The following is a 25,685-nucleotide window of genomic DNA, read 5'->3' as shown; positions in this document are numbered from 1 at the left end:
AAAAAGAAGTTTTTTTTTTCTTAGCTCTAATAAGGTATATATATATATATATACTATATACTGGTTTCTGTATTTTCTGTCCTACCTTCTTCTGAAATGAGTAATTAGATTTCTAAAGCAGTTTTTGTTTTCCCTTAATTTTAATGTTTATTTGGTACCTTTACTATGTATACTTTTCTAATTTTAGCACGAATTTTTAAAACTGTTTGTTACGGAACCCTTAGCATGTAGCATATATAATATATTATATCAGTTGGGAATAGCATATAAAAACTAAAAATCTGGTTTAGACATAATACAATTAAATTACAAAAAAAAAAATCCTCTCTAGTATAAGTCATAATACATATGATAATATATTACGAATATATAAATATAGCAATGAATTTAAATTTAACAGTAATGAAATCCCAGCACATGTTTATGTCTGTTGCCAAAAATAGATTTCAAATTATTTCTTCACTATTTCATTCCAAAGTTTAATATTTCAGCTATGGGAGATGTACCACCACCCATAATCCTCCTCGGCCCTGCCAATCAAACTCTTCCATTGAACACCGAAGTGAAGCTGCCGTGCGAAGCATCCGGAAACCCGACTCCTTCAATTCGATGGTTATTCAATTCTGGACCTATTCCAAACAACCCCCGATTTAAAGTTCTCGAGTCTGGAACTTTAAAAATCGATGGTAAGAATACGAGATATATCCTGGTTGGATTTTATTGGTTATCGAAAACTTTTCGAAATTTGTTGGAGTGGATTGAAAGACAATGCAAATATTCCATTTTTTTTCCAGCCCTTCAGTCAACAGATTCTGGCTTATATTCATGCACTGCTTCAAGCGAGAGTGGTGAGACATCATGGAGTGCATCTTTATCAGTAGAATGTGAGTGCTTTGCTTTATTTTACGGGAAATATTTTGCTTTACATATCGAATTTACGCACAAAATTTGCTTTACATGAAAGAATTCATGGCATTTGAATATATTTTTGCGAGATGCTCATTGTGGTTTCAGCATATTGTATAGAGCATAAGAGTTGGATTTAAGCCATCAGCTATTATTAGTTAAATTGGTTAAGCCTCTGAGCATCAGTCGTGGCTTTTTTTCTGAACTTTAAACTAGTACTTTTGTGCATAAAAATACCTCTCTCGTGTTATTCAATCAGAAAGAAGCATACAATTTGGAGTTTTTTTAATAATTTTACTCCGAATTGAAATTGTTTTGAAAAAATAGTTTACGAAAATTATCAATGAATTTAAAGATGGCGTACATTGCTCTAAGTTGGACCGTAAAAAATGGTACAAACATGCAGGGTGTAACGAAACTAACCGTCTCAACTATATAAGATTACAGAACTTTATCAAACAAATAACTTTCACCCTGCAATAATGTGGGGTCAGAATACAATCAGCAGGTCAGAAGAGGACGCGAGCTTGGTGAAACTACTTTAGCTAGGCATCGTCTTCCTGCAGAGATGGTTTAGTGGTCGTGAACTCTTCTTTTGGACACCCAGGTCTCCCGATCATTCTTGCCTACCCTTACAAAAATTTAAGGTGCTTTTAAAGTGTTAAGCTTGATTTGAGGTTTGTTTGAAGCTAACTTCAAACACAAACTTACAAAATCAACCTCCCATGGTGTATGAAGTTGTTTTATTCATATTTGAGATAGTTTTGAGATTGATGGAAATCTACTTTATAGCAACCAGATTAGAGAAGTTGTTTTTTAGGTGTACAGGTTATTTTTTTACACTTCAGGCAAATAAGCATATTTGAGGTGGGAATAATTTCTTTTGATCTCAACTAAAAGTATCACTGAGCTATATGTGAGGTTAATTTTATAAGGTATAAATGAGGTTGGAATTGAGGTTTATTAATGAGGTTATTTTTGGTGCAAAGCATAACCTCATTTTCCATGTCAGGTACGTTCTGTACATCTGTCAACTCAAAAACACCTAATTTCTTTATAAGGTTAGAATTTTTTTCTCTCCTGGCATCTAAAAAGCACCGTTTACAAAACGCCCAAAGAATCACTTAAGAATACTGTAGCCCAAAATGAGAGAAGCAGCTGCAAATATATCAGGAATCTTCTAACGTTAACATTATTCAGTCCGCTGATGGGAAGCTTGTGCTGCTGTAGATGGAAACTCATTTGAGCCTTTCTTGTACAATTTTTAATTATAAAAATTACTAGCTCATTATTTTTCGCCATTAATGCACTCTCCATTTTCACTGAACATGCGCCATCTTGACGTTCACCCTTTACTTTCCGACCTCACATTGTGCAATAAAAGTTGTTTTTTTTAGCAACTCTCAGTACAGTTGTGATCATTAGTATTTTTACAGCCTGTATAGCGTACTCTGCATCTTGGGAATCACATTACAACGTAGGCATTAACAATTTTGGCTATTTCAATAGCTTGCACCAAAGAAAAACGTCCCCGATCTGTATACATTCCTCATGTTATCTACAAACACGTTAGGTAGAACTTTAAAAACTGTACAGATATCTAGATCTATGCTTTAAATAAGGTAAAAAGAAACTCAACAGTAACCTAAATAATCTATTGGATTGGATGGAAAGTTTTTACCGCGTTAAAAGCGTGTAATAAGAAGTGCATCAGAGCATGACCCAATGACCAGAGCATGACAAGGAAGAAAAAAAACCAATATCTGTGATCTATGAAAAAATCTAATATGTGAGATACTCAAATTTAAATTTTATTGAGCAAAAATTAAAAGTGCATCTCCGTATAAATAATCTGAATGTATTTTGTGCCACACTGAAAAAAGTATGTATATATAAATCCTTATACTCAGACACAATATTTCGGAATGAAAATCTATTTTATAAATATGTATGAGTACACGAGCCACTAGTTTTGTCCGTAAGGCAGTTTTAGACGTTATCGGTGCAATCGATGAAGAGCTTTTATTTTTCATGCAGCTTTTTACACAAATTTATTTTGTTTCAATTTTTGATACAAATTTATTTTGAAACAACTTTTGATTGTTCACTTCGAACAAATTTTTTCGCAGCACCACGGAATCCAAATGTGATATTTCATCGAGCCCCTGATCCCTCGACTTTTCCAAAACCTCCTGGTCAGCCGAATGCCCTCAATGTCACTGAAACATCGGTTACTTTGCACTGGCAAAGAAGCAATAACATGGGTGCTTCCCCACTCATTGGATATAGAGGTATGACTTTTGTTTAGTTCTATTTCCAATTTTATTCCGAAATTCTTATGCTGATATGTAATTCCAAATTATTAGTTCGATATTTGGTTCGTTATTAAATGATATTTTCCTTTTTTATAGTGGAATACTATAGTAGCGATCTCCAAAGTGGTTGGGTTGTCAGTGCTCACCATGTCGCCTCAGAAACTCATGTAGTCCACAACTTGAGGCCAGATACACACTACCAGTTCCTAGTGAGAGCCGAAAATTCCCACGGTCTAAGTCTTCCCAGTCCTAGTAGCAAAGTCATCAAAACCCATGGTATGTATTCAACTTCGCTAAATTAATTAAGTACTCCACAAACACAGGAAATAGATTTTTAAATATTGTAATCATCAATCAAAAGCCGCTTAAATATTACATTAGAATGTATTAGGGGATTTCGGATATCCTTTTGACCATCGCAACCTTAAAAAAAATCGTAACCTTTCTTCTAACCGATCTATACGTTTTTCAAAATGTAAAATTATTCATTAAATGATTTTTTTTTAGTTTACTAAATAGATTTGACCATAAAGAGAATTTAATGATTTCGATTAAACAAGCTGGAAGTACATATTTTTTTAAAAAATGAAGTTTAGTATTAGACCTTCTCTAGGTAACTAGATTAATGTATACCCTGAATTTTTTTCTAAAATCAACTTTTTCTTTTTTGCCTTTACTATAAGTCTCTAACAGAGCTAAGATGTTGAGATAAAAAAAATTTTCGCAATTCAAACTTTTTAAGAAGTTATAGTGGCCGAAACAGATGTCGCAGATAGCATAAATTGAGGGAGAAAAGTCATTTACTAATTTAGAAAGCATAGGTTTAATATAAAAATGATCTTGTGCGTTTTAATTGATTTTTTTAGTGCATACTACTGTCATTGTGTCACAATCGTTAAAGCACTGAACCATCATTGTGAAGGACCGGGGTTCTATCCTTGGTGAAAGCTTTTAATCCACTTAGCTTTTGATGAATGAGTACCCACTTCCAACTTCTTAACTTGTCTGGGAAGTATAAACGCAAAGCTGATCACACCATGCAGTTGGTCATAAAATTATAGGCTCTAATCTCCATGAATTTCCTGGCCCACAACAGGCTGTTGCGAGAGCGATTTGATGTTATCTCAACTAGAAATTCATGTCCTGCATTGCTAGATTAATTGAAATACTATTTTTATGACTATAGCTGTCACAGCCTAATGTTAAAAGCGTATAAATGTATTTACCACTCTATAGTAATGCTTTTTATATATGTTATAGTGATGCTATATTCTATAGTAATGCTTTTTATGTATTGGAAGTATTCTATGTATTGATGCTTTATATGTATTTTTCAAAAAAAGATTTTTGAAAAAGATTAACCAATAAACATTCTTTTAGTTCACAACAGACTATTCTAAAGTAAATCTAACTTTCTTCTTAACATACTTGCATAAGAAATCTGATAAGTTATCTTTTCCAGAAATGCATTATTTATTTCGATTTAATTCGTCCCTTAAGAAAAAAAAATCGGTCGTATTTTAATCACCTTTCGACTTTTTCAATTTAGTTTTCATTCACATAGAAAATCCTTCCTATCGAATTTCGAATTCGTTGAAAAATGGAAAATATTTTACAATAATAGAGACGTAGGGATATTTCCCTTTTTCCAATGTTGCAACCCTATATCCAGATCAGCTCAATCACTGATGGGAGGGTAAAAAATGCCTTGACTAGCGGGAAATCAATACTAAACCTCCACAATTTTTCCTTTTTGTAACACACAGTCTCATTGATCTGAAGCTTTCTTATATTTCCTTCCAGTATTGATAATCGATTTTAAGAAGCTTTTTTCCCCCCGCTTTTCTGTTTTCCCCCATTTTCCTGTACTTTTTTTTCCCTTTCAGGTCTCCCCCCTCACATGCTTCCTGACTATGATTTGGAAGAGGCACGGATTCAACTGAGCAGCATAGCTGTGGAACTTCAGGATATTCGAGCCATTAGTTCAACGGCTGTGAAATTGTTCTGGAAGGTAGGTGGCGCCACCACAATTTTCAAGTCCGATAGGAATTTCAAGCGTTAAAGGATTATCAAACATGAATTTCTCAAATTGAGAAATCAACGATTTGGAATTCACTGAATTCGAATAAATAGTTTGAGGAAAGAAAAATATCGCTTTAAAAACTTTTAATTGCTCATTAACTTTGATTTTATAAACAAATTATCTTTCGCTTAAATGTGAAAGTCAATAAATTAAGATTTGAATACACGTGAAAGTTTTTGCTCTAATAATTTATAGAACAATATTTTTGAAAATTAATTTCCCAACTGACTAGTACAAAAAGTAAGATAGCCTTATATCAGTCTTTTCCTTATTTATAATTTTTTTTAAATAAATTATTTTTCATTCATAATGTACATTAGATAATCTTTCAATTATTTTCAATGTTCATGAAAAGAAAATGAACAAATGCCACAAAATATATTGTGGTTATGAATTCAAAATGCTGAATGAAAAAGTATCACTTTTTTAACCTAATTAATCTTTATAATAATAATATGTATAAAAAGAATGAGATATAAAAAAATTCCGAAACACGGCCAATGTGTTTTTTTATATTATTATTTTATTATTTATTATTTTATTGTTATTATTATTATTTAAAGATATACTATCAAATTACAATTGTTACTGTGGGCAAATAATATGCCAGAGACACTTGAGTTTATTTTCATTTTGAACCAGATTCTTTTTCTTCTTGTGTTTTCCTGAGACAGAAGATTATCTAGTTTACATCTTGGCAGAACTCAATAAATAAATTGAGGCACGAACCCTTAAAAAGTGAAAAATGCTAACTGGCAGTAAGAAGTTAGACACGAGAGCTGAATTGAAAAAGTAAGACATAAGAAGCTTGGAAAAGTAAGACAGATTTCGAAAGAAAAAGTAAGACACGGAATATAGTAATGAAAAATTAAGTTACTGGAACTCACAGGAAAAGTAGGAAACAAGAAGTACGAAAGCAAAGGCATGAAAACTGTCTAAAGCCTTCTATTTCATGAAATAATTTTAACGACAAAATTTTTTTCTGATTTTTTTCGAACTTAAATTCTTAATACCCTTTCTTGAACAATTTTATAATGCGTTGCTTGAAGCTTTAATAAGAATGAGTTAACCTTGTTTGAAAATAAATTGCTTATCAATTCCTAAGGAAGTAGACATGCAAGAAGTGTGTATAGATTAGAATATCTGCTCTTAAAATAAGAAGTAATTTGATAATTTAATGAATCCAGACGAAACGGATATTTATAAATTATGTATTATTTTTTCATTATGTGGTGATTCTGAGGAATCAGAAATATTCAAAGAGACGAAGGTATCTGGAGATATTTCAGAAAAAGAAAGACTTCAGCAAAACATAAAATTAATTGAAAAAGCGAAGATATTGACATTGCTGGAAATAAATTTATTTTTAAGTAAATACTTGTTAGACAACTTTTGAAATGTCAGTAAAGTTATATTATTTTATTGTTAATAAAATATTCAATATTCGATTTTCGATATGCCGAATCTTCGATATCGGGGATTTTTAGGGTCACCTTTCGTATTCGTAATACCGAGGTTTAACAGTATTTTATAATTTCTGGAGTAATTAGGAGATATTAATTCGCCTAACTGAAAGTGATGCCATATAACACGTTTTTAACAAGATAAAAATTTCAAATTCGGACCATGGGTCAGATAAAGGGATAAACTAAAAAAGCTTAATTTTAATATTTTGTATCGTTTATCAGTGAGTTTTTATAAAACCAGGTCCCAAATCATTTTCTATACAAAGTATATTTAAAGGCTAATACTTTTGACGAATGTTTAGATATACATTCTAAACTGTAAATATATGTATGCTTATTTAAAAAAAAATATTTTAGTCACAATGTATTGCATCTTGTTGTTTCTAATGACACATGGACAATTCAAGATCGCCAGCCATTGGCCTTTTGCGAACAAAGTCAAGAAGATGCACCTTTCGTTTGACAAGAGAGCACCGCTAAGGAAGAAAATACGTCGTAGCTCAGAGCTCCACGGATAGATGGCAGCACCACTCATTCTTGATGCTACTTTTTCAATTTAGACGTTAATCGAAAGGGGAAATGAATTTTCTCCAGATCCCTGTACCTATGGTACTGCTCAGCAACAGACCACAGGACTTTCGAATCCACAGAATTTACGAGGAAGTATATCGCATGTATGAGGATCGAACCACGGCTCCTCTGGAGCGGAATCTGACTCTCCTACGGCCCTATTGTATCTTTTTGTGACATAAACAACTTTTATTTTGTAATCTCAAAATAGCTGTTAAAAAAGTCACATTATTTCATTTTAAATATAATCCAAAACACAGAAAGGCCCAAGTTTCATAAAAATATGTATAGTAATAATAATTTGGAAGTAGATTGTTAAAAAAAAACTGTTTGTTTTATATAGTTGTCTGTCACAATTGTTTTCAGGGAGCCGAGGAACACGTGGAGGGATTTTATATTCGTTTTCGTGACCTCAGCTCAGGATCACAGAAGTACAACATGGTGACTGTTCTAAACGGCGGAGCTTCTTCCTACGTCCTAACTGATCTCAGAAAATACACCAAGTACGAGTTTTTCCTGGTTCCTTTTTACAAGAGTGTTGAAGGCCCACCGAGCAATTCTCAAACGGCACAGACTTTGGAAGATGGTAAAGCTATATCAATGAGTTTTCTTAGAGTATACAAAATGAAAAATGATTTCCTCCTTGAAAAATAAGTTGACGTTGAGCCATTACATCGGCATTTTTGATCTTAAAAAATTGTTATTGTGAACCACTAGATAGTATAAATAGCGGTAATCTTAAAAAGATCTTACATTGAACCATTTTCATTTAAGTTAAAATGTATTATCGTGTTATCCGATTCGTTGTACGATAATAAGGCTAGATTTGTTACCGTATTAAGGTGCTGAAAATTTGCCTGATATTGTGGTTCAGAGTTTCAATATATCAAGCAATATAGAATAGTTAACTTAATAAAATTATCAGTTATATTTTAAATTAAAATATACAATGGTTGAAAAGACTGCAACTGTTTGAACATGGAGAGGAGTGACCTATTCTCTTTAACTAATACATTTCAAGTCACCTTCTTATTTTTTTTTAAATTTTTTAGAAGAGTCTTTGAAGGACCATCTAGCTATTCCAAAAACTGCATAAACTTTAGAAGAGGTTTTTAAACACTATCTCTGACTTTTCTGACATTTATTACATACTAATTAAAAATCAATTCCATTCTTTGAAGAATAAGTTAACTTCTGAACCGTTGTGTCGGCACTTTTAAATCTTAAAAAGGTGTTATATTGAAACACTATATCGTATAAATTTTCCGTAACCTTAAAACGGTCTTATATTGAACCATGTTAAAAGTTATATTTGTTACGGTATTAGGGTACGGCAAATTTGCCTGATATTATGGTTCAAAGTGTTTCAAAATTTCGAGGAATGTAGAATAGTTAACTTTGTAAAATAAGCAATCTTATTTTAAAATTAAGAGATATAACGATTGGAAAGATTGAATCCCTTAGAACATGGGGGAGAGTGACCGTTCTTTCCAATTTATTAAATTTAAATAATTTTTTAAGAGAGTGTTGAAGAAACCCTATTTGTTCTCAAACGGCTCAGACTTTGCAGAGATTTAAACGCTATGTTTGACTTTCTTTACATTAATAATATACAAATTGAAAAGCAATTACATTCTCTGCGAAATAGGTCCAACATTGAAGCATAATATTGGCACTTTAGACATTTTTAAGTTGTTGGATTGAACCGTTATATCTTGAACCCGTAGGTGTTATATTGAACCATATTTCATATAAGCAGGGTATTGTGTATTATGATTTGAAATAGATTAAGATACACGGCACTAAGATCAATTTTGACTCCGTATTAGGGCTCTTACTAATTTTTCTGATGATTATGTGCAATGCGCGTCGAAATTTCTAAGAACGTTGAATAGTTAACTTTATAAATTTAATAGCGATGTTTTAAATTAAAATATATAATAGTTAAAGAAACTTGAGTTGTTTGAGTTCGGTGGAGATGTGAGCCATTTACTTTAATTTATTATTTTATTTAATTTGATACGTTATCTATACCAGATATAATGATTGAATATATTCATGCTTTAATGTTCAATCTTTATGGTTTAAGTTACTTCTCCCGAATAAATTTATCTCACTCTTGTTCTTAATTTTTTTTCTGTTATTATTTTATTTTTATTTTATAACCGTCGTTGAACAGCCGACCCAATTTTGGGTTTACGACCATTAATGTCCAACTCCGCAGCCTTATAATTCTTGAACCAATCCAGAAGACAAGGAAACTCCGGGATCAGTACCGCCAGAGGTATTTATTTGTTATGGGAACATGGAGGACTTTGCGACTCGACAGATTTAACGTGCATCAGTCACCCTTTACTACACAGGGAGTCTTCTGTTGGAAAGGAATCGAACCCACGAACTCTTGGACATGGGCCTAGGGCCCTACCAACCAGGCTATCCCGGCCTCTTTCTGAATTTCTGACATTGGAAAATATGAGCAAAATAGTTTAATAAAAAGAGGGGTTCACAAATTTGGACCCGCCATATTGTTATTTTTGCTTTTTTGAGTGCTTCAATATTTCTGAAACTGTTTAAATAATTCAAAAGCTTTTTGCACACAATTTAAAACTCGAGTATCTCGGGTGCGTACTTAATAAATGGTAATCTGAATCATTAAATACTGGTGGAAGGAAAATGTTTACAAAAACATTTTAAAATTGCCAAAAAATCGACCTTTTTTTGCCTCTAGAATTTGGGGAAAATTTTTGCATAGATTAGTGTTCTGCCCTAGTGATTGTGATATAATTATTTAAAAGCTACTAATGATGTAAAAAAAAAACTTTACATGTAATTTCAACCATTTTCAGTATATATAGATTACAGAACATAGGTTACAAAAGTCTTGATGAATTATTGTGTAAATAAATTTATAAGCAATTCTTTTAGCTATTTAAAATTAGAACATCAATTTTTTTTCGTCGATATATGTTCATATTTATTTTGGCAAATATGAAAAAAATAAAACTGAAAGTTGATAATTTTACATGATTTTTTTTAAAAAAAATGCATCAGCAATTTAAGGAATTAAAGCGTAAATATTACTGTTACTAAAAAGGAAGCAATGCATCAGCAATATAAGGAATTAAAACGTAAATATTACTGTTACTAAAAAGGAAGCAAATTATCCACCACCATATTTCGAAAGCTCAAGGGTGTTCAATCTCTCCCCCCATTTTAACAAACAGCAAAAATACAAAATTTTTCTTTAAAAAAAGCAACGTGAAAAAAACCACTGTGGAAAAAAAGTTCTTCATGAAAAAAAAAAAATGAAAAGAGTCTCTTTACGAACATTAATTGATATAGTCTCTTGTGTATATAGAATTTCGAAAATACTGCTTGTCATGCCCATACAAACAGTGAATCTCAAAAATCTTTTTTAAAGCCTAAGTTATTCAAAAAAAATTGTAATCGATCTAATACTTTGGCATTATTATCTATAGAGAAGGAAATAAAAAACTGTTTTTCTTTAACTGATGTAATAAAAAATGTTGACAAAATTAAGTGGCAAAAAATATATCTTAAAAGGAATAATTTTTCTGTGTAAACTATTTTATTTACAATTCCACTTATTTTAAAAATATGTACGCATATTTAAAACTCCAACTCTATTAATTACCTTCATAATTATTTTAATTTCTATGTTTGTGTAATGCATGTAAGAATCGCCAAGTTTGTAACTGATTTTAAACTTAATTTATAAAATATTGTTCAAATTAATGAAAGTTTTGTCACCAATTTAACATTTGCGAATTAGTGTCTTTATTTATGTTATAAATGTTTCTTTAATTTTGAAGAGACATTGAAATTTTTATGGTCTGTAGGCTCCAATTTATCCATCAGCACGCGATACCTTCCTGTTTTGATCATTATATTAATTCATTCAAAATAAATCCTTATTTTTATAAAAAAGTATCTCGTATCTCAACTTCTAATATCTCATAAGTGAGTTATGTATTAATTAAAACTATAAAAAAAAATTTATAAACTACTTTTAGAGAATGCTTTATCTTCTATTTCTTTGTCAATAAAGTTGTATTTGCTTTACTAAATTTAAGGTAATTTTAAAGTATGAATTATATCCATCAATTAATTATTTGCTATTTTTCTTAAAAATAAGTTTTGAAGGAATCAACTGTAACTTTAAAGGATTAACTAAAACTTAAATAAGGGCATAATTTTTTTTTAAAGGTAATACGGAATTAATTTAAATTACAATTAAAAGATGGAAAATTAATAAATACAGAAATAAATAAAACAAAAAACTCGAAAAAAAAGTAAAACAGTTACTAAAAAATAAATTATTATAGCAATTATTAAACCACAGTAAACAAATTTATAATAATACACTTTAAAGAATTTATTAAAATTTAAAAAACTAAATTATGATTCTTTTAAAAGTAATGAAAATTTAGTTTAAATTACAATTTAAAAATAAAAAATTCGTACTAAAAAACTTAAATAAAATAAAAATTCGAAGAAAAAAAGTTAAAATAATCACGTAAAAATAAATTATGATGGCGATTAAAAAACCAAGGTATACAAATAAATAATAATAAACTTTAAAAGATTAACCAAAATTTAAAAAAAAGTTTATGATGTTTTTAAAGGTAATAAAAAATTAATTCAAATTATAACTTAAAGACGAAATATTCGTAAAAAATAAAAAAAATAAACAAAACAAAATAAAAGTTCGAAAAAGTTAAAACAATCGCCTAAAAATAAATTATTATGGCAATTATGAAACCAAGGTAAATAAATATATTATAATAAACTCTAAAGAATTGACTAAAATGTTAAAAAATTTATATTTTTTAAAAGGTAATAAAAATTAATTTAAATTATAATTTGAGGAAATATTCTACTAAAAAAATTAAAAAAATAAAAGTTCAAAAAAAGCTAAAACAATTACTTAAAAATAAATTATTATGTCAATTATTAGAGCAAGGTATATAAGTAAATAAAAATAAACTTTAAATTAATTTTCGATTACATTCTAAAAAAACATAATTTTTTTTAAAATTCTGGTTAATCTTTTAAATTATAATTTAAAGAGGAAATATTCGCAAATACTAAAAAAATTAAAACAAAATAAAAATTTGAAAAAAGTTAAAACAATTACTTAAAAATAAATTACTATGGAAATTATGAAAAAGGTAAATAAATAAATAATCCTTATTTGCGAGTCGCGAATCGAGGCATCCGGTGCACACATCAAAATTTTCAATTCTTCTATGGAATTAATAAATAATATTTTTTCCTAAAATTTATTACTTTCTCCCACAAAATACAAACGAGATAAAATGTTTGTAGAAAATGTGGCTCGCTTTTGGAAAAGGTCAGGACAGAAAACAATTAAAGAAGATTATTTTTATCCTTATTATGAAACTAAAGTAAATAAATAATCCTCGTTATTTCGGAGTAGCAGCTCGAGGTAACGGGAGCACACATCAAAATTTTAAATTCATCTATGGAATTAATAAAAACAAATTTCTCCTTAAGCTTATCACTTTCTCCCACAAAATACCAAAAGGATAAAATGTTTGTAGAAAATGTGGCTTTCTATGGAAAGGTCAGAACAGAAAACATTTAAAAAAAGTTTATTTTAATGTTTTTCAGTACCATCTGCTCCCCCAGACAATCTCCACGTTGAAATTTTAGGAATAACTAGTGCTGCCATCTCATGGTCTTCACCGCCACCACAACACATCAATGGCGGTTTGAAAGGATATCTGGTAAGATATCTTCTGCCACTATTTTACTGTACATGTTATGTTGAGTATTTTATTATGTGCTAAAATATTTTTAAAAAATCTAAGAATACTAAGAGATTTATCAATTTGGGATTACGAAAGAAACTTTTAAATTCAATATTTCAATCATTTATATTAAATTTTATTGATTAATTTAATTCGAATTTTTTTTAAAACAATAATCTTACGGTTTGTTCACAGAATAAAGGAGGCGGTTTATTTGATAGGAAAAACGAGAGAGAGAGAGAGAGAAATCTAAAAGCACGAGGTCTGTCAATATGGTGAATGAGGTAGAACATCCCACTAAGATATAAAAACTGTTGTCGAAGTGTTAAGGCCATATATTGTCCTAACGAAACATTACGTCTTTCATTCACCTTATTTTAATTAGCTAATTTAAACTCTTCACTCTTATAAGATAATTTTTAATACCATCATAATTCAAAAAAAAAATTTTTTTTTTTTTTTGAACGTTGAATTTGGATTTTTATTGAACGTGCTTTACTAATTTGTGCATTTATAAAAATTATTCTTAATGTCTTGTGGAAATATCTTATTCATTATTTAATTTTATTGAAGCTAAATATTCCCTACATAATTATTACGCGTATACGTTTTTACTGTTATTTAAAAATTATTAAAAAAAATGGATAAAGATTACAAATTTTCACAAAATTCAAATTTCATTTTTAAATATATATTCGAAACTAAATATTAATAAGAAGTATTTAAACTCAGTATCTCCTCTAACTCCTAGTTCAAAGCAGAGTTTTGTAATAATTTAATTGATTAAAAGTGGTTGATATCAATTTCTTGAACAGGCAGAAATCAAGTGGTTGATCATTTGATATCAAATTCTCTAAAATGTTACAAGTAGATGATAAAAATAATTAGTAATCAATCAAACTATTACTTATACGATTACAAGCACACATAATTTTGATTACAAGTAGCTATGGTTTCAAAACATTATTATTTATTATATCAAGTAATCAACATTCTACTTAAGTAATCAAGCAATTGGGATTACAAATAATAATGTATTCATGGGTAATTGTTTTTTGTCATTTCATGTTAAATTCTATATTTAATGAACTTCATTTCCTTCAACAAAAAAATACATAGCGAAATAAATATTTTCTAGTAAAAATTTTAGCATTTAATATTGCTATGATAAAGCAGTAGCGTAGTTGCTACAGTGACCTATGATGACCTTTACAACCATGACTTTGAAATTATTATTTGATAATTTGTAATTATAGATTAATATTATCTACCAATACATGCAATAATATTTACAAATTATTCAACAAAATGGATAAAAATTTCAAATATTCACAAAATTCAATTTTTATCTTGAATATATAGTCGAACCTGAATATTAATTGGAAGTATTTAAACTCATTATTTCCTCTTGCTCCTAGTTGAAAGTAGAATTTGGGAATCAAGTAATTGATTACAGGTGGTTGATATCAATTACTTGAACAAGCAGTAATCAAGTGGCTGATCACTTGCTATCAAAGATTATTACTAGTAACTTAGATTGTTACTAGAAATTGATAAAATTAACTCACAATCAATTAAACTATTATTTATACGATTACAAGCACAACAAATTTTGACTACAAATAACTGTGATTAATAGACATTATTTATAATATCAAATGATCAACATTCCACTTAAGTAATCAGAATTACAATAATGTATTAATTAGCTAGTATTCCATGTTTAAATTTTACATGAACAATTATTATTTCCTTCAAAAAACATAAAAACACGTAACGAAATAAATATTTCCTGGAAAAAAATCTTAGTATTTTCAATCGCTATGACAAGGAGGTAGCTTAGTTGCTACCGTGGGCTATGATAACCTTTGATAACGTGGCCTTGAAATCATATTTTAATAAGTTGTTTATTGCTAATACAGGCTAATAAAAATAATAACAATAGTCATCGCTAATTATCTGTTTTTGTCATATATTATGATTAATTATTCAGTAGTAATTGTAAAACATGATTACCAAAAACGGCGATTTTTAGATTTTTCGTAATGCAGACAGTTTATTACTATGTAGATAATGTTTGTCATCAATTACAAATAATTACTTTTTGTAATTGACGCCCGATTTGCGTAAATCTCTTTTAACCTCAAAATCTCATGAATTTTCTCTAAATATTTCTAAACTTTCAATACTTATTACTAAAGATTACTAAACTCTCTGTTATGCTACTAATTTATTACGCTGCAGTTAATATTTTTAATCAATTACAAATTGTAATTTCAAGAACACTCTTTTCCTCGAAACTCCACGAATTTTTGCTAAATATTACTAAACTCTCAATGCACCTAACTATTATGTATTACTAGATTATCTGTAATAATACTAATATCTCTGTTAATATCTATAAACCTTCAATTTAGTAATTAATTAATTACCTAACATTTTAGCTGCAGATTTATGACAACACATCCAGTCTACACTCCAATATTACCACAAACAGCACAACTACATCTGTGACATTAAGGAATCTCACAGCTGGTGTACTCTACAAAGCTAAAGCGGAGGCCTTTACGCATGTTGGAAAAGGTCCGTCAACGTCACTTCTTAATATCCTTATAGGTAAGGAGATATTTTTCTTAAATATTATGATTTTGAATTTTTGTATTTAATTAAAAATAGAAGAAAAAAATCACTACACTAATCTTCTCAGACAGTAACTTTTTATAGTCTTACACTTTTCATACCTAATGTATAACTATTAATTATAAAATTTAGTTTTAAAAATTCAGTTTGAGGAAGAATTTTCTTCTTTTTAACATGGTAACACTTATTTTCTGTTTACTGTTTTTTTTTCTTGTGGTTTGCGTACTCATTTGCTTAGACAAACGAAAGCTTTCGGAAAAGCCTTTTGTTTAAAAGTTGGCAGGTGACATTAACTGAGAGAATTTTTTTTTTAAATTTTGTAGTTAAGTAGCTCTTATTTATATTTTAAGAAACAAATTACTTTCCTATTTTTAATCTTTTGACGCAGAATTTTTACTAAACCTGTTTTTTATACTTTTTTTTATTATTTTGTATTAATTTAGGTCAAAATAAGTTAAAAGTATCATATTTAGCATTATAACAATTTAAGGTTATAAAATGCAGCCTTTTCTACATTAAAGGTAAAATCTACCTAACATGTCTCACTTTCAAACAATAATTTTTCAAACTATCAATTTTTTGCGGATATTTAGATCTAAGAGAAGCGGTTATTCATTAAAATTTCTTTAATTTACGAAATCAATTGCTCATAAATTTGTGAATGTGAATGGAAAAAAATCTTTTTTTTTTCCGACTACTTTTTTTTAATTTTAAATTTTAGAACAAATATATTTCCGATAATCAAACAGATTGTTTTCTATTCAAAAAAGAACAAAACTTCTTGAATTAATTATAGAACTTATAGCAAAATAAAAGATTCACCTTGGTGTGGAACTTTTGCGACGGATATTTGCGTTTACTTAACCAACTCACGTTACATTATCATATAGGTACTTACGTTGCGTTATCATAATGTTTGCGTTACATTATTACATCGATATTTGCGTTACATTATATAAATATTTGTTTTAGATTATCATATGAATATTTGAGCTAGTCCTAGTCCTGTCGGTTGGTCGGGGTGCCTGATGTCGGAGTGGCCCTTTACCAACACTAGAAGGTATATCTAGAGGGTATTGCCTCATCATGGAATGGAGGATCCTTGAGGTGTTCCCTTGTGGTCCTTGAATCCTAAAAATAAAAGTAGAGAGAATATTTGAGCTAGATTATCATATGGATATTTGAGTTACATTATCTTATAGATGTATGTGCTGCAACATCATATGCATCATTGCGTTGCACTGCAAGGCATTAATCTCTCAGTGAGAATATTTCATGCAAGGCATGGGATCGCATGGGAATTCCCTGGCATTTTTAATATTTCACATATTAACTAAAAGACTAATAGCTGCATCAATAAAATTATTTAGAAATATTTTGCAAGTCCTTGTCTAAATCTTGAAAGAGCTGAAGTCTAAATTATAGCTAATGTGTGTATTTTCATAGTGAAATGACTTGCAGTAAATTTTTCAGATCCTCATATGATTGGAGCCATGGACAGTGGTTTGTCGAGGAGATCATCTTCCATTCATACTATAGTACAACAACCATGGTTCATTGCTGTTCTAGGTAGCTTCATTTTCATTCTATTATCTGTCTTCCTCGTTGCCGTTTTCTTCAGGAGGAGACTTGCTTGGAAAAAGGCACTGGGTGTGCAAATCAATGGTAAGAAATCTCCTCCTTCCAATCAGAAGCAAACTGTATATATATGCATATATATAGGCTATAATAATTTTTTATTATACACTACGCAAAATAGAAATCAAATCTTAAATTAATAAAATCCTAAATTAAATAACGAAAGCAGACGCTAAAAGGTACTTTCTCTGAAAAAAACAGACATACTTTAATACGGATTTGGCTTTTTAACCCTCAAAATTAAGAGGATTATCCATCATCTGAAAATATGGTCGTAATAGTGAAGGAAAGGGTCAAAAGTATATTTTTCACGTAGATATTGTCGATAGATTTACACGTAGTTAGATTTTCCTTGCTACTACGAGAGGTCAAAAGTTTGGGTTGCATAATACTTAATAATTTTCGCTATATAGTAACAAAAAAGTCATATTTTAAAATTTTTATGTCTCAAAAACTAATTGAATCAATCTGTTCAATTACATTATGCAAAATAGTATACCGCATTTCCACATTGCGGCTACCCCCATCCTCATGTTTTGGGGTTCAAAAATATGTTTTTTTTTCTGAGAAAGTAGTCCGATTACGTAACTTAAAATATCGTCGCACGTTTAGGTTAGACCCTCAAATAATTAAGATTGCATATTAATACGTGAAAATCCAATTAGTGGACCAAAAGTTATTAAATATTTTCTTTTTCATTTTGCGCGCTATATATCATTGGATTTTGTCATCCGGAAGCTAAGTTACTAAAGGCCCATAAAAAAGAAATGTAACATAATTTCGTGGAAATATTTGTTATAATTTACAATACATTTATTACATAAATTATTATATTACAAAAAACGACTTCAACTACCTCTCAACATATGAACCACGGGTATTGTAACTCTCGTTATAGAGTAATTTGAGTAATACTAGTCCATAATCACAAAAATCTGCAGTATGAAAATACACTGAGAGCGTCATAGCTTTTTTATGTCTTCGTCTATGATAAAGTTTCCGCCAGTCAAGAATTTCGTCAGTTATAAGAGCAAGTAGAAATCATGTATGACAACGCTCGTCCCCAAATGGTGAATTCCACTAAACACCTGATGCAAAAGTAACACTGGAAAGTGTTTGACCATCCACCTTGTGGCCCCTATCTTGCTTCTTGTGACTTTCACTATTTCTTGCATCACCTAAAGAACTTCCTGTCCACTCTACACTCTTCAAGGGGCAAAAATGTGCAATCAGACAATTGTGACACTCTGGTTCCATTCCCAGGTGGCAGATTTTCATCTCATGTTGAGAAGTAGTTGAAATGTTGACGTTATGTAACTTTTTAATGTAATAAATGTATTATAATGTAAAATTTTTCGATAAATCTTTTCAGGTAATTATGTTGCATTTCTTTTCATAGTCCGTCGGAATTCTTTTCCGGTAGACTTATTTTTTACTCTAATATTTATTTAATTAGAGAGATTCCGTGATTTTACTGTAATTATTATTACAAAAATTACGGTATATCTGGGTTTTTATCCGTATGGTAAAAATGAATTTTACGGTAAAATGTGAGTGCCGGTACTGTGAGTGCCCTGAGCGCCGGTACTTTTTACCGCAACAGTGTATTTGAATTAAATACAGTGGAATCGAATAAGAATTATTTTCTTTATTTAATAAAGTTGTTTAATAAAATTTTTTAATTAAACAATTTAAATTTTTTAGTTTTAATGACTGTGTTATGTGAAAATGCTTCATAGCTAAAAAAAGTATTTTTTTCTCTCTTTAGTGCCTATTCACAAAACAGAAGGATTGAGGTGAGAATTTCTTATCAATGTGTAGCATATAGCATTAAAAATAATATATTTGCTGTATTGAAAAAATAAAGAAAATTTATCACAGTTTACATATATACATATATATATAAAAATTGTGAAAAAGGGTGATAACAAAATTGCTTGGAAGAGTAACTATGAAAGTATGATAATAAGCGTGCCAAGTTGGTTTCTTTTTTTAAATTTCCAACGCGAAAGCATTTTCAATATTTTCCATATTATAATTTAAGAAATTTTCATGTTCGTGATTAAATTCTACATAATTACTAATCATTTTATCAGTAGAATCTGTATTTGTTTATTGTCTCCTGTTTAACAATTTTATGAACATTATTAAAGCGAACTATTTTACAGAGGAGGAACGTAAAATTACTATAGATTAGGGTTGCCGCGAGTATAGCTAAAAATAAAATTAAAATGCAGTGATGACCTTAATATATACAACGAAAGGAAGTAAATTAATTGAAAATGAATTTAAACTGCAGGAAAAGGTTAACTTTTACCCATTAAATAAGAATAAACAATCCTAGTTGTTAAGAGTAAACATTTAACCGAAGAAAGAAAGTAAGAAATAAAAACAAGACAGCTTTTGATTTGAAGACTGCATTGGATGCTGATAAAAATAAATACATACAACAGATGTCAAACAGCAGACTCATTGCAAAAGCAGTCAGATATGACATGTGCTTGTCACAAAACAGATGAATAATATCAGCTGGTGGCCATCTTTTCCCAAAATATTTAATCCTGCCATCCTGTCATTTCACGACAAATCTTTATCTGCATATAAAACCTCAATGAATAAATTTGAATTATAATAAGGTACGTCGGCGTCTCTTGAAGAAATGCAGTCGGATCAGTGTTTGGCCCGTCCTCAATGCTGTGTTAACTTGAGAAGAGAGGGTGAATTTAAAGCGATGTACGTAAATTTCTGAAACAAGTTTAAGTTGCACATAAATTGATTTATTGTTTATATGGCTGATCGACGTCTCTTCATTTGGATAGGTGTTTGGCCCGTCCTCAATGCTGTGTTAACTTGAGATGAACGTGTGTATTTAAATCCATGCACATAAATTTATGAAAGAAATTTAAGTTGCAAATAAATTATTTTTTTATGATAAAATAGAAGTAGGATTTTACAATTATGATACTTGGGAAAATTTAGCGCCAGCGTAGAATAAAATACTTTTGATTTCATAATAATATCATAAGGTTTACAGGCAAATTATTTCGTAATAAAAATTGAATTTTAATAGATAATGCATAAAATACGGCTGCTGTTTGAAGTCTATCCTACTTCAGATCCATCAACTGAATACTACATGAGTGATAGTTATTGATAATAGAATTTAACAAAAATAACGGACAGAACAAAAATAACAGGAAGTAATAACCTCATCCATAAAAATCACGATAAAATCTTTAGTTAACAAAGAAAAATCAGTGGTTATCATTAGCATAAAATTAATAAAATTTGTAACTGCTTTCGCCTGTAAATTATTTATTAATCCTTTATTAAACTCAAAAATTTCAATACATCCTTTGTTTAGCTCTTGCAAGAAACGCATAAAGTAGTAAAATCTTGCAACAATTTATCTTTAGTTCAAACAAAGAATAATACCTACATAACATAACACTTGCATAATTTAGCAACAACAGAATTTAATATACAACAGAATTTTGCCTAAAATCTTTACTTATTCTAAGTAACCTTTGTAAAGGCGACACTACACTACACAATTAGGACATTTTATCTGCTAGCATGCCAGAAATTTTAGGCCTAATATAATTCCAATTGTAATGAACTACTTTAACAAATAATTTTAATTTGTAATAAACTTTAATGCACTTTCCAAGTGATTTATCTAACATCAACTGTAATGATATCTCTGGTGCAATTGACCAAATGATTCATTAAACATCATGCTCATTTATATCCATACACTTGTTAGAAAGATTGAAAAATTCTGTGCAAGGAGCCTGAGTAGCACGATGGCCTTAGTAATGACAGGAAATTATTATAAGGGTATTTCTGGAATTTTAGTGTGATGCTAAATTTCCTACAAGCATTTTTATACAATTTATTCGTTTTTAAAGAAACTTGATCAAATAAATCGAAACTCATGACAAAATTTTGTTCGTTTAATAATCAAAGTTTCAAAATGTATCGTAAAATAATAAAAAAACTAAATGTAGACATTTTAAATATTAAATTTCTTACTAAACTGACTTCTTCTATCATTCATACTTAGGCAAAGTAATGCTATTAAAAAATATAATTTTTTAAGTAATCTAAAACAGAAATTTCCAAGCAGACAATACAAATATTCGAGCATTAATCAAAACATTTTACGAACAGTAAAAAGATTCTAAAATATTTATGAAAGCTGTATAGTTTTAAAACGCCTGGTGGCTGAGCGGTAGCACTTCGCGCTCCCGTGGCACAGGTCCCTGGTTCGATCCTCGGGCCGGGCAAGGTTTACTCAGCCTTTCATCCCTTCAGTGGGTCGATAAATGAGTACCAAGCATGCTTGGGAACTAAACACTGGGGGTTTCGCGTTCGGCTGACTACCTAACCGAAACATCTCCTCCTGCACTCCAGAGCCCAAAGGTCAAGAAAACTGAGATGGGCACAGTAAGCCTTGGCCCTCTATGGGCTGTCGCGCCGCTGAGTTTAGTTTAGTTTTAGTATAGTTTTAAAATTTTAATTCAAACTATCCCAATAAGAATCCGTGTATACTGAATATAGCACAGCTTCTATAACGATATTTACACTTTCATACTATTGTTTCTTTATTTCATTTTATTTTATTTTATAACCAGCATTGAGCAAGCGACCCGATTGCGACATATTTCTATCAATACTCAACTTTGAGCTTTGTAATTTTGAACCCAATGCAGAAGACAAGGGAACTCCTGGATAGAGCACTGGGACTAACTAGCCTTCTTGAAGCACTTTTTGAAGGATTTAACTCGTATTTGCTATACATAGTGAGAAAACCTATGAAAATCTCCGACAATTAGTCCGAAAACAAGGGTATTCTAACCCATCATCCGTCTAAAACTGAGGATATTTTACTTCAGCACTTTGGACGTTGAGATCGTTTCAACTAGCCACTGCTGACTATATCTGTTTTTTTATATCAGTGACAAAAAATTTCCTTTAAAACTATCATTTATCTCATTAATAGCTCAATTTTTATGTTCAACTTTAGGACCTGGCTCGTCATTTTTATTACGTAAAAAGCTCTTTCAAAACTAACAACGAAAAGCAAACATGATTTTGATTTTCTTTGTTTGTATTTTTGTTTCTCTTTTAAGTGTTGCTCTTTGGTCGAAATATCGATAAGCACTTATCGAAAACAAAGACTAAAAGAGGAAACATCTTTTTAAGAATCATGCTCATGGGATTTTTTGAGGTCAATTTATTTGCAAGTTATTAGTCCCTCAGCTCCTCTCAACCAAGTGAATCTCTATAAAGTAGAAAACTTTTGTTTCGGTCAATAATCAATAATTGGAAAAACATCCTAAACACTGCAGTAGCGTCAGACAAGTTTTAAAGAAAAACCATTATGTATCTTTTTGCATCAATTATTGTAATTGAAGAAATTTAATTAAAAACCATCAATGTGGAATCAAAAACCAATATGCTAAAAATGGCGCATTATTTTATATGATGTAGTTTAATTAGATAATATTCACCTAAGACTTTGAAAAGTAACACAAAGTACATTATTTTTATCTTCAGTTTAATATGTTTTGATTCAGTTAAATTAAAACATGTTAATACCCAGGTATAGTTTTTAAATACGATGCTCAATTAATATGCAAAACATCGTTTTTAATATTTATCCCAAAATTGCATTTTCATTTTCGGTTCACAATCAACATTAAGACCATCTATGTAAGTCAGAGCGTATTTATTTACAAATATGCTTTTCAGATGCGTTGATAAATTAATATGTCAGTCATCGATCGAAGTTTATGATCGGACATCTAATCAACATTCAGACCATCTATGTAAACCTGAGCATATTTATTTACAAATATGGTTTTCAGATGCGTTGATAAATTCATCGTTGATAAATTCATGCGTTGATGTCAGTCATCGATTGAAGTTTATGAGCAGACACAATTTTTAAATGCAATGATCAATCAATAAGCGAACCATTGATATAAAATATAATACTCATTCCAAAACATAATTTTCATATGGATTGTGCTCAATAAACATGCAAACTATCAAGTATATACATTATCAACAAAATTTGCTAATAAAAGCAGTACTAAATCAAAATTCAACCTATTAATTGTAAAAATATTATCGTCCTATCGTAGTATGTTTAATATTTTACCCAAAATATGATATTTTTTTTCAAATTTTCATATCCGATACTCAAATAACAAACAAACCATCTACATAAGTTTGAACATCGTTATCTTTAAACATTATTTTTAAATCCCGTACTCAATCAGCATGCAACCTACTGATATATCTTTAATATTTATCCGAAAATATCATTTTCTGATTTTTATATACTGCACTCAATTAACATGCAAACCATGTATATAAGTTTGAACATTGTTATCCACAAATATGATCTCCAAATCCGGTGCTCAATCAACATGCAACCTATCTATATATATCTTTAATATTTATCCAAAAATATCATTTTCTGATTTTTATATACTGTACGTAATTAACATGCAAACTATGTATATAAGTTTGAACATTGTTATCCACAAATATGATCTCCAAATCCGGTGCTCAATCAACATGCAATCTATCGATATATCTTTAATATTTATTCAAAAATATCATTTTCTGATTTTTATATACTATACTCAATTAACATGCAAACTATGTATATAAGTTTGAGCATCGTTATCCACAAATACGATCTTCAAATCCGATGCTCAATCTACATGTAACCTACCGATTTGTTTGATTATTTTTTTTATCCGAAAATGTGATTTTCAAATATAATGATCGTAATTTACTAAGAACTTCTAAACTATTTACTAAATTTGAAACGTAAAATGAACTTAATCGTTCGATTCTTAGTCCTCATATTGCACAGTTGTAAAGTAAAAATATCAAAGCTAAGCTTTTTGATAGACACACTAACATATTTCACAGATTCATTAACATTTTTTAAAACGTCGTTTTATCAAATTATTTTGGAAACTATAAGCTTTTTGAAAATGCAAAAAAAAAAACTATTATTGAAAATTGTAGTTTACTATTCCTTTGATCAAACTAATTAAATTTGCAGTTATAAAATGAGTAATGCAAAATAGAAAATTTGAGCAAAATTAGTCGAATAGTTTCTTAGTCAATAAACTTCATAAAAGCTATATTTTTTAACCTTAATTTCTCAAAAACTATTTCACCGATTTTGTTTAATTTTTGCATTTTGACATTTAAAATTACACAGTTTTAAATAAAGAAAAAAATTCATACTTTCCAGTTAAATTATTTTTCGATCCTTAATAAATAATATAATAAATATTTATTAAAATCTATCTTCTACTTGGAATTATATTTGGAAAAAAGAATTTTATAATTAAGTGCACAAATGTTTCGATACCGTTTGGAACTATTCGAAATATGGTTAAATACGCAAAAGGAAAATTAAAGAGCTGCTCTAACTTTTAAGCGTTCTCCTGTCTAAACTATTCTAACATATTTTATAGGTTTCGACTTGTATAAAAGTTCATAACGGCTAGCGGTTGCTGGAATTCGAATATATATATATATCAAAAGGAAAATAAAACAAAGGAAAATTACAGACATATGAATTAAGGGGGTAGAAGAAAAATAATAATAAAAATAAAAAAAACTGGGGGGGGGAATAAAATAATAAAAAAATCTGGAAAAAAAAAGATAATTTTTTTTAAAAATCCGGAAAATAAAAGATATAATTTTTTCAGATTATATCTTTTCTAAAGGTATAATCTTTTTATTTTCCGGATTTCTAAAAAAATTTTATCCTTCCTTTTTTTTGTGGATTTTTTTATTATTTTTAATTATTTTTTCCCCCAGTTTTTTGTTATTTTTTTTTATTATTATTTTTCTTTCTCCCCCTTTATTCATATGTCTGTAATTTTCCTTTGTTTTATCTTCATTTTGAACTTAGGAGTTCTATTTACTTGCAGCTTATGCGTAATAAATGAAACTTATTGTTTTTCTTAATTTTCTTCGTGTTGCTTTTCTTTTGATATGTATAAGTTCAAAATGAAGATAAAACAAAGAAAAATTTAAAGACATATGAGAAAAAGGGGGGAAATAATAAGAAAAAAAAACAGTTTTAAAAAAAAAAAAAAGCACTCAAAAAATGTTGAGTGCTCCTCACACTATTGTATTAATATATTTTGCTTTGGCTTTATTGATACAATATCAGAAAGCACTCTGTTTTGCGGATATAATCGTGTGGGCTGAAGAAAAGATTATATCT

General features: G+C 29.4%; 1 protein-coding gene across 1 annotated transcript in view; it reads left to right on the top strand.

Moving 5' to 3' along the window:
• LOC107455609 (protein sax-3) overlaps positions 1 to 25,685 on the top strand; it is a 146,848-nt gene that overhangs the window by 85,113 nt on the left and 36,050 nt on the right. Inside the window, exons 8-17 of the mRNA XM_043055409.2 lie at positions 492 to 686; positions 795 to 884; positions 3,036 to 3,197; positions 3,318 to 3,497; positions 5,108 to 5,232; positions 7,707 to 7,926; positions 12,996 to 13,111; positions 15,580 to 15,751; positions 17,249 to 17,440; positions 19,182 to 19,209. Of these exons, the coding sequence (XP_042911343.1) occupies positions 492 to 686; positions 795 to 884; positions 3,036 to 3,197; positions 3,318 to 3,497; positions 5,108 to 5,232; positions 7,707 to 7,926; positions 12,996 to 13,111; positions 15,580 to 15,751; positions 17,249 to 17,440; positions 19,182 to 19,209 (1,480 nt within the window). The remainder of the gene's footprint in view (positions 1 to 491; positions 687 to 794; positions 885 to 3,035; positions 3,198 to 3,317; positions 3,498 to 5,107; positions 5,233 to 7,706; positions 7,927 to 12,995; positions 13,112 to 15,579; positions 15,752 to 17,248; positions 17,441 to 19,181; positions 19,210 to 25,685) is intronic.

This window comes from Parasteatoda tepidariorum, chromosome 7, assembly GCF_043381705.1.
Source record: "Parasteatoda tepidariorum isolate YZ-2023 chromosome 7, CAS_Ptep_4.0, whole genome shotgun sequence".
Classification (NCBI taxonomy): domain Eukaryota; kingdom Metazoa; phylum Arthropoda; class Arachnida; order Araneae; family Theridiidae; genus Parasteatoda; species Parasteatoda tepidariorum.
Note: the sequence above shows the minus strand (reverse complement) of the source record. Positions and strands in the feature narration are given on the sequence as shown.